The sequence below is a fragment of the Triturus cristatus genome, chromosome 1_2, assembly GCF_964204655.1.
Source record: "Triturus cristatus chromosome 1_2, aTriCri1.1, whole genome shotgun sequence".
NCBI lineage: Eukaryota > Metazoa > Chordata > Amphibia > Caudata > Salamandridae > Triturus > Triturus cristatus.
The window spans coordinates 1,079,639,697-1,079,653,733 of NC_140580.1; the positions used below are offsets into that span (position 1 = coordinate 1,079,639,697).

General features: G+C 44.3%; 1 protein-coding gene across 4 annotated transcripts in view; it reads left to right on the forward strand.

Moving 5' to 3' along the window:
* Positions 1 to 14,037, forward strand: part of ENTR1 (endosome associated trafficking regulator 1) — a 251,098-nt gene that overhangs the window by 204,496 nt on the left and 32,565 nt on the right. For 3 of the 4 annotated variants that reach the window (XM_085613139.1, XM_085613120.1, XM_085613114.1), the window contains exon 7: positions 3,702 to 3,841. In XM_085613139.1, coding sequence (XP_085469265.1) covers positions 3,702 to 3,841 — 140 coding nt within the window. Of the gene's footprint in view, positions 1 to 319; positions 923 to 3,701; positions 3,842 to 14,037 lie in introns of those variants that run through there. The other variant, XM_085613130.1, reaches the window with a different exon arrangement.

Below are 14,037 nucleotides of genomic sequence, written 5' to 3' on the forward strand. Positions count from 1 at the left end.
TCTCCCATGTTTTTTTTTTTTTATATTACTTTTCCAACCCCCACCCCGTCTTTTTCCAATCTATCCAGGAGAGTTATAGGGTATTTAGGGGGACATTCATTTAAACCGATTTTTTTGGTCCCAGAACATTGAGATCCTGGTTGTTTATGGTGATAAAATCAGAAGCTTCTTAGCTATGTTTGTCAGCTGATCTGCAGTTATACTGAGGCATTTCTGTAGTGCTGCTGGTGTGAATTGTAGTTGATTTTTATCTCTGCTACACTTTTTAAATGAATTACTTTTCCATTATGATAGACTCTCCTATTCCTTACACTCACAGGAGCGGCAATGGAGTAGACGACTCTCCTATTCCTTACACTCACAGGAGCGGCAATGGAGTAGACGACTGATGGTTTCTTCAACATTGTGTTTGAATTGTATTCTTACAGTAGTGTTTCGGCGTCCATCACGGGCAGCGGTGTTGTAGTTCTCCTATGTCATGGTTCTCTTTTATTTCAAGGTTTACATTTTATTATTGGTTTGAGAGAGGTTTTGTCCCAAATTATATGTTCTGATGATCATCAAATATATCATCCCAAGCCGCCTTTATTTCTATTGCTATCTTTGATTTGTAGATATTTTTGAGTTATGGTTTATTTGTAATAATTGATCATTGGTTTTAGTGTTTTATGCAGTTTATACTTCTATCATTGTATAAAGTGAAGTGCACAGATACTGCTTGCCAGCTCTTATAAAACCGTATAGCATCCTAGGGAGTTGCATGCCCCGCATGTTTCTTAGAGGACGTATGCTTGAGATACTTTGCTCAATTTACTTTTAGTGTATAAACAAATTACATTGGATCTACAGTTCTGTTTGTAGCCCTGCAGTGTTAAATTATTATTTTTTTTTTTTTAAATAATAAAAAAAAGTCCTCTTGCGCAACATTTTAGTTTCCTTTCTGCCACCCTATAAGAGTATCCACAGGGCATAAAACTGGTATTTTAGTCTTTTAATTTTGTGTGCAAAAAACGTGGGTTTCGATAAACAAGAGAAACGTGCACAGTCTGCAGACTGTTTCACAAACAACACTGTTTGAATTTCATAAATTCTGAAAGCTTTGAAATCTCATAGAAATGGCAGAAAATAAAGTTTTCCAGCATTGAATCTTCATATTCACATGCTTGAATTATTTCCTATTGTTCGCCTGGAAATCCCTGGTAACTTTATGTAGCAGTAAGCAGTGTGAAGATGGTCATAGGCCTCAACAACATTGTTTAGTAGCACTTCGACCTCATTTGAAACAATCCAAATTGCAGCCAATGAGGTAGTAGTGCCAAGTTCTCCAACTCCCCCCTAGAGGCCACCATAGCTCGGATTTCATACCACAATGTGTGAGCAGGGTACATTATGACCATCTCCCCTGGGTTGCAGGAGAGTTGAATGTGAATGTATGAAAGATACCAAAACCGGAGAACAGAATTAACAGGTAAGTAACTAATTTATTCAGCATTGGATCTTTCATATATTTACATGCTTGAAGAAGTACATATACGTTATTACAGAGCAGAGAGTAGGCTCACCTTCACTGAAACGGAGTGCGAAGGACTGCCTTGCCACACTGAAGAGTCGCTGCTGCGTTCACATCCAGGCAGCAGTGCTTTGTGAACCTGTGCCTTCTCTTCCATGTAGCTGCATAGCAGGTGCCTTGTACGGGCACACCAGTGTAGAGTGCAGTTGCCAAAACCATGCTCCTGGTGGAGGGTGCCCTTTCTCTTCCCTGGAGTGGATATATCTCTTTGCTGTGGTACAAGGTGACACAGAATGACAGCCAGTGTGCAATCGCCTGCTTGAACAGGGGGCAACCCTTACCTAGTTGACTGCAGGACATCAGGACTTGATCTTATAAATGTATGTCGTTTGTATTGTCCATACAAAATAAATGTCATGTATCTGTGTTAATTCAGTGAGTGCAATGAGACCTATGACCATCTGAACACTGGTCATTGCTCTTTAAAATTACTGGGGTTTCCCAGCCTGATGACTGGAAAAGAATGAAGCATGTGAATATATAAAAGATATCAATGCGGGAGAACTGAAGTTACAGGCAATTAACTAATTTCTGCTTGATGATCAAGCTAAGCATTATTAGCAGATCTGCATGTCCTTTCTCAGAGCGGTAATTAAAAATGTAGTAATGTCTCAGATTTCCTTTCCTGTCTGCCTCCTCGCTTTCCTACCAGACTGAGGAAAATAACAAGAGAAGCACACGACTAGGCTTCAGGTTTCACAGTTGCTCAACGACCTAGGATTTGCTTAAAGATTGCACTGGCTTCTGTATCCTTTTAAGCAAATTGACCCATTTCCAAATTAAGTCTTTTGCAATACTCCCAGTCCCTAAGATGTTTAAGGTTCTTTTGCCATTTATGAACCTAAAACCTAAAAACACTTTATAAATTGAAAAACGACATTATAAAAATATAACCTAATATATATTTCTAAAGTGAACACCCCCCACCTTCAGAGCTACTTGGCGCTAAATAACAGATATTCTGTGTTTTACCTCATGGTCACAGGTTCGAATCATGATGGGCCCACTCGGTCTTTCATCCTTCAGAGGTTGATAGATTGAGTTGTGTAACAATAATTGCTGGATTGGATGCATTTGTTCAATGAACCACCAGACATGGCATTGGTAATGTTCTCCCTGCCAATGACATCCATATCATGAAGCACATTGTAGTCCTTCAGAGACCTACAGGAATAGTAGTTTGATGTACCAGACTATTATCAAGAATTTCTGTAGGTAAGCAACACTACCAGTTAAGTGTTCTTCCCTGGTACTCCTCCAAGTGTTTATAAAATGTTTTTATCTGTCACTACTTTGCACAGAAACGCCTCGTATGTACTGCCCTGTGTGTCCCATTGAAGACTGGATTCTTTCACTTTTACTACAGTTACAAACGTTCAAGTATCTGAGCTAACTGTCAGGATGTTGAAGACTTTTTTTAGTACAATCTCATCGTGCGCTAGAATGTTGTATTTCAATGAAACTCGATTAGACATCCTTGGATATCTACTGGTCTGCTACATCTGCTGGGGATTTCACTTTTAATGTCAGTCAGCCCAAAGTTCTGTGTCTCCACAAGATCTGGTACTGTACATCAAGAAACAGCTTGAGACAATCAAAGCTATTTCAAGAAAGGGTAGTAGGGATATTGACGTATCGGGTACTGTTGAATAGCATATATTTTATTATAAAGCTTTTCTCAGGCAAAGAAGTAAGTATAGGATGTTCTCCATTATAAAAACAAGCACAAGCAAGAGAAAAAAAACATTTTTGGTTGATACTTCTTCCATGGGACAATCTTCAATCAATCTGTTTGCACCAACGGAGATTGCAAAATGAGAAAAGTTTGAATTCTGGCACCAAGACGAAACATACATGGGCCTTGCCCTTCTGGTGATTAGCATCCAAGCTCATTTCCAAGCACAGGGTTATCCTTTGCAGTCTCATGGACTTGTTAGAATCGCTAAAACTCGGCAGTGGTTACCCGCAGGTAGGTTTTTTTGTATTTGTATCTCGGTAGATGATTTTCTTTACACCTTTTCAAATGTTTAACAAATAATTGTGTTTCACTTCGTGCATTTACATAAAGGACAAAAACAATTAACTAGAGCAATGGATGTTTTTTTTGTAATATAATAATATTTTATTACAGGGCCAGTTAGCAAACTCCCAGGCTGAGAATGCAGACCTTCGTCACTTGGAGAACGCCAGTCTTCATGCTGCCAGAAAAAATGCACAGTTGGCATTGGAGAGCCTTCACAGGGTGATTTATGATGCACAGTGTTCCATAAAGTAAGTCCAGAGACTCAATATCATATCTGTGCCTAACATAATGTTAACCATAATGATTGTTGGCAGTAGTCAAAATAATGAGAGATTGGCTGCAGGAACGTGTAGGTTGTATACTTTCTTGTGACAACTCTACTAGTCTCCTGTTTTAGGTGCACCATTTGCTTACTTGCATCGACCAACTGATGCAACCCCTTAATTAGTCAATGTTACGTCTTGTTTTCTCTACCCCATAGTACCATCGTAGCCCTACTTCATACACATATATCTCTGCATTCCTGAACTGGATGCACCTCCTTTCTTGTAAGATATCGTGAATTTCCTACTTCTACTAGCACTAGCCATTAATCTCCCTTTAATATTGTTTTGTTAATTCAGTTTTGGTACACGTATGTTTACCAACCCTTAAAAACCTAGTGAGGCCAATTACAAGTTGAACAGAGTGGTATCCACCGGTTGGCCTGGTGTTCCTGTACTTGAATTTCCCGGGTGTACCAGACCTGATTTTGCAACCAGAATTGGTGTGGGTCTGTGCCCTTTTCATGTGTCCTCTGGCTATCTTCAAGACTCCGCTATTGTCTTGAGTGATGATCTTCATAGCAGGGTCATCTCCAGGTTTAGACAGATTCACAAAGTGATGCTTTCGTGCGAGTAGTCTGAACCAGACTATTACCAGCCACAATTGATAGCGATCAGGAAGAGAGACAAATGGCTGCTTCCCTTTTAAAGGACCCTTTACACCCCTACACAGAAGCTACAGTCCCACCCTTCTTTGCTATCCACTAAACAGCAGCCCCAGGAAGACTTATCAGCAGCACTGTATCAGAAAGGATATAATCGAAATTCAAAGGGTAAACCTCTCACCACACTTCAGTGTTGGGGTTTCCTCCTTCCAGTCTAAGGAGTGTCAGCAGCACACTTCAATCTATGCGTAAGCGATCTCACCTCAGTCTGTGTACATACACAAAATGGAACACTTATCACTGTCCCTCTGGGTTACTTAGGCACTCATATAATGCATACCAGACTTCAGTAGCATGCATGCAGACTTCCAGGCTCATGGTATCTTGGCGGTAGGATTTCGGGTTCACGTCCAGCAGTTGAACTTTGGGTCAATGGCCAGTTGACTTTCAATCGTAAAAAGCCATGTCATACTATAATCACTATATACTGTCACCTTTACCTTAAATGTGGGAGATTATGAAAGGGAAAGTCGTCCTTTTGTCACTATAGAGAGTTCAATTGGTGCGTTCCCCCAGATCCAGGACAGGCCCAGGACCATTCATAAGTGAAGGCCAGGCCTAGACCTCCGTGCAGATGCTAGATTAGCATGAGGCTGGGGTCAGAATTTGTTAACCATAATATCAGATGTTTGCAGTGTGGTGCTCGAAGCAGTGGTCATCACTGTACACCATATTGGAGGCATTCCCATCCTAACGGAAGAAATGTTGTTTTTTTGTCCACAGTGACCAGAAGTAAGTTTCTCCAGTATTTAGGGTGTCTTTCATAGATTCACATGCCTGAATCATTCCCAGTCGGAGTGGGAGTCCCACGGTACATAAAAAAGCAATAATTATGCATATAATAACCAAAAAACCTCGGTAACGTAAAACCAGAAAGTAAAATAGCCTAAGCTATAAGAAAAAAAACTTCCACACCTATGACTATCACAGTCATTATATACAGTCCAAACTGCAGCCAATCAGGTGACAGCATCCACCAGAATGTTCTCCTCAGAGGCTCAGACTCTCAGATTTTCTACCGCACGTCGTGTGAAGGGAGTCTCCCTGTGCTCTGCTCAGTACTTCAGTTTTTTTCTGGTTTTTTGCTTACTTCATGATATCAACTTCTAAGAGGTCTCTCTTTAGGCTTGTGAATCCTGTGGGAAGCTCCGGCTATTCTCTGAAGATCCTCACAAGAAGTGTATCTACTGCCTCTATCCGGAACATGAGGTGAGGGATTGTAAGATCTGCAGGACCTTCCCTCAGAAAGCCCTCTGGGATAGAGAAGGGCGCCTACTTCTGTGGCTACAGAAGATTAAGGACAAGGATAATCCTTTATCTGAGGTAGAAAGTGCAGCCTCTGGGTCATCTGTATCCTCCAGAAAGAGGATGGCTGAAGAAGACTTATCATCTCCTGGGGCAAAGGTGTTGAGAAAAGTTCAGCCTGCTAAAGGTTCTTGCTTGTCTTCTACTTCTTCAAAGAAGGCTTCTCCACCTTCCAAGTCTAAGCCTGCTACGCCCCCGAGGAAGTCAGGAAAGTCTCTGGCACCTAAACGACTTCCTGACCAGGAATTACCTCAGCAAAAAATGCTGGCGTCGTCGACGGCACCTTCGTCGACTATCATCGTCGTCGACGCTACATCAACGTCGACGGTTACATTCTCGTCTCCGAGACCAAAGATGATTATGACATCTGCTTTGTCTCCGTCGATGCTGGTCTCCGTGGCTGTTAGACCCATCTCGTCGACGAAGGAGATTTCATCTCTCGTCTCCGCTCCGTCGACAGTAAGGACAAAGAATATCTCGTCAGCGACTGCAGCATCGACGGCCACCTCGTCGTCGACCGCTGCCTCGTCGACGAAGACTGCCGCGTCGTCGACGAAAATTGCCTCGTCGACTAAGATTACCTCGTCGTCGACCTCCTCGTCGAAGAAGATTGTCTCATCAACGGCTAACATCTCGTTGACGAAAGTTGCCTCGTCGTCGAAGATGGCTTCCTCATCAGCGCACATCTTATTGCCGCCATCGTCAACGGTCCCGTCGACGGCACACTCGTCGACGCCTCTCTTGTCTTCCTGTACAGATTTACAGGTTTGGACTGCAACATCGGCTTCTGCTTCATCCATCCAGCCTTCGACGGCGGCTTCTCTACTACAATGTCGTGGCTCCTCATTGGAAGCCCTATCACCATTGAAGCTGCCGGAACAGTTATTAGATTCTGAAGAGGAGGATGAGGAGGACGAATCTGGAGAGGATGACAGATTCCGCACTGCAAGGAGTCCATCAGAACTATTTATTAAATACCAGGATGACGACCAGGAGGAAGAACCAGGTACTGAGCCTCAAGCTCCACCTCCTGTCACAATTTCTTCAGCACAAATGCCTTTAGAATGGCTGAACAATTTACAATATATGTTGCAGGACTATTATCGGCTCTTTCCTCCATCGGAATCGGTGGAGTCTCTTCCATCTATGCCTATGCCAAGGGTCTCCCAGACCACCTGCTCCACTGCCATCTCGTCATTCCCATGATGCAAATACAACTGATGATGACAGGGAAGAGGGAGAGGTGGATGACCATTCAGTGCTGTCGGAGTGGGACGAATACCAAATCCAAACTCCGTCACCGTCCACTCCGGCCCACGTGGACTCTCCTCCGGTGGATATCGGAAGTTTTCATCTCCTTATGGAGAGGGCAACAAAGAGATTTCTCATCCCTATGGAGGCAAAGAAAGATGACTGCTTTCTTTACGATTTTAAGGACCAACCGCGAAAACAGATCAGGACAATTCCAATTATAGATTGTATCTGGAAGGAAGGGTTAAAAATCATGGCGACACCAAATTCTCTTCCAGCAGTCTTGCCTCGGTTGGACAAAAAATATAAGGCACCAAGCGATTCATTGGCCTGCCTAAAGCTGACTCTGTCATCGCCCAAGCGGCGCAGAGACGGGCCAGGAACCCCTTGTCTCCTATATCAGCTCCGCCTGACAGGGATGGCAAACGATTGGATTCAATTGGAAAAAAGGTCTCCACGATGGCTGCGACGATGGTTCGGGCTGCAAATTCCCTAGCCATATTAGGGAGATATGATCGACAAATGTGGTCCGACATCTCCCCTTACATTAATATGCTGTCGGAGCCTTCTAAGTCCGAGGCCTTGAAGATTTTACAGGAGGAAGAATATAACTCGGCTGAAATCGACGCAGCCGTGGATGTGGCATCTACTGGTTTTAGACAATTGGCGGGTGCAGCAGTATTGAGGAGACAAGGTTGGCTGAAGTCAACCTCTTTCCGTCAAGAGGTCCAAACAAAGATCATCGATATGCCGTTCGATGGAGAGTCTCTGTTCGGACAACATGTTGATGAAGCCCTTCAGGCTATTAAAAAAGATAGAGACGGCGAGGTCTCTTGGTAGCCTGCAGTTTTGTAAGTCGTCTTTTCGTGGTGCCAAAGGACGTGGATCCTTCACCAACAGGGGAGGATATAATCAACAACGTTCTTATCAAACCTCCCAAACTAATCAAAGATTCCAAAACTACAGGCAGCAATCTTATGGACAGCGAAGTAACACTTATTCGCAGTCAAGAAGGAAGCAATCCTTTCGTGGACGGGAGTCCAATAAAAAACAATGAGGTCAGCCAACTGCCACCATTTCTGCCGTTGCCCCATACAAGAATTGGAGGAAGAATATCCCACTTCTACTCAAACTGGTCCAGAATTACTACAGACAAGTGGGTTTTGGATATAGTAGCCAGAGGCCATGCTCTGGAATTCACAAAGATTCCCCCAAACTCTCCTCCCAAAGGACCACTTCCTGCTTATCTCAAGGAGCTTCTTTCCCAAATAAATCTGATGATCCGGAAGGGAGCAATCGAAAAAGTCCCTCTGTTACAAAGAGGAACAGGATTTTATTCGAGATTTTTCCTCATCCAAAAAAAGTCGGGAGAATGGCGCCCAATTCTCGACCTTCGAGCACTCAACAAATTCTTAAAGAAGCTATCCTTCCGAATATTAACACTTCAAGAAATTCTACAATTGCTTTCTACGGGGGATCACATGGCCACCCTCGACCTCCAAGACGCTTATTTTCATGTGCCGATCCTTCCCTGACATAGAAAATGTCTACGGTTCAGAGTGGCTGGCAGAGACTTTCAATTCAGAGTCCTTCCATTTGTACTCCGTTCAGCACCCCGGGTATTTACAAAGGTCATAGCGCCAGTGACCGCACACCTTCACCTACAGGGCATTCAAATTTTCCCGTACTTAAACGACTGCCTTATCAAGGCGAATTCTTTCCAAACATCCGAACATGTTCAAAAGTGTCTGCTACTTTTCCAGTCTCTGGGTCTTTCCATAAATTTTGAAAAGTCTCATCTGACTCCATCACAGAGAAAGACCTTTCTAGGAGCAACACTGGACACAAAACTGACCCACACCTTTGTCTCAAAAGAAAGACGAGTCAAAATCTGCAACCTCGCGCGCTCCTTGCTGTCAAAAGAGTGCGTTTTAGTCCGTTTGTACAAGTCCTTCCTAGGAATGATTTCTTCTTGCATTCCTCTGATTCCCAACTGCCGTTACAGAATGAGGCCACTGCAGAAGGAGCTCAACCTTCAATGGCTCCAGATTTCCGGATCGTTCGAGGACATCATTCGCATCACTCTTCGGATGCCGGAAGCCTTTCATTGATGGAGCAAGATGGAGAACTTAAGAGAAGGATGTGCATTTCTAGTCGAAATGCCGGATTTCACCATAACCACAGATGCTTCCATCAAGGGATGGGGGGCGCACCTTCAAGGGATGACAGTCAACGGCAGGGGGACTTTGGAACAGAAAGGGTGGCATATCAACCTTCTAGAGTTACGAGCCATATTCTTGGCTCTAAAATCGTTTCGAACCGTCATCAAAGGAACATCCATACTAATATGAACGGACAATACGACAAGTATGCATTACTTGAACAAACAAGGCGGGACAAAGTCAGCCCTATTATCTCAGCAAGCACAAGAGATTTGGGATTGGGCGATTCGTCACAAAATTAGCCTCAAAGCCATTCATGTCCCAGGAGTCACCAATGTTCTGGCGGATTCCCTCAGCAGGTCCACAACATCAAACCACGAGTGGGAACTACATCAACCATCCCTAAACAAAGTGTTTCGAGAATGGGGGCATCCCGATCTAGACCTGTTTGCAACCAGCCAGAACCGCAAATGCCCACCCTTTGCAAGTTGGGTTCCCTACAAAGACACACTCAGAAATGCGTTTTTGATGAATTGGTCACAAATACATGTCTACGTTTTTCCACCGATTCCGTTGTTCTGCGCAAGATCAAGAAACAACCTTCCCCAGGTGGCCTCGCCAGAACTGGTTTACGGAACTTTTCCTCCTCTCGGAGTATGAGACCATCCAGTTCAGGCCAATTCCGAACCTTCTGTCCATCCAGAACGGACAAATTTGTCATCCGGACCCAGCATCGCTGAGATTAGCGACATGGCTCCTCAACACATTGAATTCGCACACCTAGATATTCCTACGGACTGTTAGGAGGTTTTAGCTAATGCGCGAGCACCTGCTACGATTAAAACTAACAAACTGAAATGGAAGAGGTTTTGCATGTGGTGTCAATCTGCCAATATCCACCCTATTCAGGCAAGACCAGAACAAATTCTACCATTCTTTCTTCAATTAGCAAGATCCGGCCTCTCCCATTCTACTCTAAAGGTGTTCTTGGCGGCAATTTCAAGGTTTCGGCAGGATGGTGTTAACTCTCTTTATTCAAATAGTCATTCAACAATTCTTCAAGGGGTTGTTCCGGATGTTCCCCCCTATTCGACGTCCACCTCCTTCATGGCACCTTGATATAGTGCTTACACAACTAATGCGGCACCCTTTCGAACCTATTCACAAGGTGGATTTAAAGTTCCTTTCTTGGAAGGTTTCCTTTTGCTGGCTTTAACATCAACCAGAAGAGTTAGTGACTTCCAAGCGTTCACTATTCATCCACCTTTTTTACAATTTACATCGAAATCTGTAGTGCTGCGCACTAACCCAAAGTTCATACCAAAAGTCCCTGCGGATTTCCACCTTAATGAACCTATAATTTTAAAGACTTTTTTCCCAAATCCGCTCACAGCTGCAGAAAGGGCTTTGCATTCCCTTGAAATCAAAAGATGTCTCAAGTTCTACTTACAACGGACAGCAACAATACGCAAATCAGACCAACTGTTTGTGGCATATGGCAAACCGCGCCAAGGACATTCAGTCTCAAAACCAACCATTGCTCGTTGGATCTCTGCTACAATTTGCTTATGCCATGATCAAGCGGGAAGACCATTGCAAGCAACCCCAAGAGCGCACTCTACAAGAGCAATTTCTTCGTCCACAGCTCTTTTTGCCGGTGTGCCTCTTCACCAGATCTGTAGAGCGGCAACATGGTCCAACAGACACACTTTTACCAGACACTACTGTTTGGAAGCCGCAAGCGATGCAGATGCATCAGTGGGACAAGCTGTTATCCGCAATCTTTTCAAATAAGGTGAGCCTCTGTTCTCCCTCCTCCACTATGCTCTTCTATAAGACGCTTTTTCCATACTGTTTCTATATCTTGAAATTGTTCTGCATATGTTGAAACACACACGTATTTATCTATAGTTATACCATTTGATAATGTGTATTGACTATGATACAAAAACAGCGTCTTATGAGCATTATGTTACGTACTGCGATCTACTCTGATTCAGGCATGTGAATCTATGAAAGACACCCTAAATACTGGAGAAGAACAATAGTTACTTACCTGTAATCTGTGGTACTCCAGTATTGGTGTCTTTCATAGATGCACATGCAACCCGCCCACCTCTCCTCAGAGGCTGGTTAGGCTGTTATACTTTGGTTCACTCCTGTGCGAGAAAATCTGAGAACCTGAGCCTCTGAGGAGAACATTCTGGTGGGTGCTGTCGCCTGATTGGCTGCAGTTTGGACTGTATATAATGACTGTGATAGTCATAGGTGTGGAAGTTTTTTTTCTTATAGCTTAGGCTATTTTACTTCCTGGTTTTACGTTACCAAGGTTATTTGGTTATTATATGCATAATTATTGCTTTTTTATGTACCGTGGGACTCCCACTCCGACTGGGAATGATTCAGGCATGTGAATCTATGAAAGACACCAATACTGGAGAACCACAGATTACAGGTAAGTAACTATTGTTCTTACTACAGCTCCTAAATGAGGAAAGGCCAGGAGATCAAGAGACTGGAAACTAACAAGTGTGCCTTGCTCATTAGGAGTCAGGCGCCTGTAGTTGATGTCCAGGTAACACTGGTTGATAAACCTTTGTTTGATAAGAGAAAAAGCATATCTGAGATGAAAAGAAATAAATTAAGCTCAGTTTAAAAGATCCAGGATTGTGGTCCTTCAAAATCCTATATCAAAGTCTGTTCCTAATCGCTGCTATCTTATTACACTGTTGAAGTGCATTGTAAGGAGGTGTTGTAACCCCCGGGTTTGAAGAATTTGGTTTTAGGTGGTCCTTGTGCCCTGCAATACATATTCTTGTCTGTCGACAATATAATTTTAAAGAGAAAAATTATCCAGAAACCTTCGAAGTTTGATGACCAGATTGACTGAAGTATTTTTTCTGGTTATAACCAGTGCTTAGTGTGTAAAAAGGTGCCAGGGCCATTCTTAGAAGGCCACTGCAGGCAGCATCACCCATCGTCCCTGCCAGTGCTGAAAATGTCGGTACTTACACACTGCTAACTATCACACTCTACAAGTGTGACAACTCGGGCTATTTCAGGGCCCCCAAGCTAAAATAATGAAGTGAGTGGCAGGTATGAATACGTTTTACAGTATGTTGACTTAATAAACACGTTTGTTGTGCCCATCTCAAAACTAGACAAACATCGCCACCATGTAGAGCTGGTGCTGACAATTAAATACCGGTACAGAGCACCAGAAGCTACCAGCTCAAATTAAGCACTGGTTGTAACCATTATACTGTTTTATACCGTAACTATAATAACAGAACATTTAAACTGTAGTTTGTCGTTGATCAGGCAGTTTTCCACATCTTGGTGTAGGAAGCTGGTTTTATATGTAACACAGAAAAAGGGGTATATTGTGTAGAGAGTCCAGGTATCCCTTATGAGTGGACAGGGGCTTGCTTAAACAATCCCAAGGTGCTTTTTTTTGGTAGTGTGGTTGAGTAGCCTTAGGCTTATCAAGGAGGAGTGTTTGACATTACTTGCATACACACAGGCAATAAATAATACACATGCACACTGAATAAGGAGGTCCACACCAATTTAGAAAAATACCATGTATTTTTATATATTTTTAGATGCCAAGAACTTGGTTATTGGGTACGTACTGATTAAAATATCAATCTGAAAGAGGCAATTAGTTATGGATTCCTCACCTTAGAATTACCCCCAGGCGTCAGACTGGATCTGGAGAATGTTTTCTTCAGCAGTACCCCTGCGCGTCGATAGGTGGCGTCGGTCGACTCTGCGTTCGTCGTTGGCGTCGTGGTCACTGGAATGACTAGGCGGTAGCTACTTAGACGCCGTCCTTGCGCACTGACGTCAGTTCTTTCTTTCTCCGCGCCAGCACAGATCCGGAGAGAGCGGTACCTTGAGTCACTTTTTGACTCTCCTTTTTGCGACTTTTTGTCGACCTCTTTTCGAGTCCTTCAACTCCTGGTGAATGTAGGGATGTCCCGTCCTCGAACCCTCTTCAAGGCTTGCGACTCCTGTCACAAACTGATGTGCCTTACGGACCCAAACCTTGTGTGCCTTTGGTGCGTGGAGCGCGACCACGATCTGAAGTTGTGCTCAGACTGCCAGGCCATGAACCCGAAGTCTTTGCGGGAGCGGTCCCGAAAGCTTCTCGAGGTCCGGCAGTCAGCTCCGCGCCGTTCGAGGTCCCGGTCGAGAGGGAGGTCGCGGGACTGGTCATGGAGTCTTCACCACCACTCTTCATCCAAGTCTTCGGGTAAGTTGAAGCACAAAAAGAAGGCGAAGAAGCCCTGTCGCTCTTCATGTTCTCTCCATCTTTCGCCCGACGCGGGAAGCGGAATGTAGTCATCCGGCTTTGCCCGCAGAGCCTGTTGGGTCGACTCCGGCCTTACCTTCCTTTCCGGGAGACCGAGCGACCCTTGCCCAGCTTCGAAGCTTTTATGAAGCCTTACATTCCATCTTCGGGCAGCCCGACTCCTCCGGCGTGCCCTCGGGCCCTGTCGGCTCGGTTGGGGGCTCTAGGCCTTCAAAGCCGGCGGTTTCGGCTCTGCAGGGCCCCCAAGGATCCAGGCCTGGATCCAGATCAGTGCTGGTCGACCTCGTGACACCTCCTCTGGCGCCGAATCCAGTGACGACACCTCCACCGCCGGTTGTATCCCTAGCCGACGTCGACCCCAGCCTCCCCCTCTATGTTGACGTAGAGGTGGGCCGACAACAGGACCGGCGCTGACCGGTA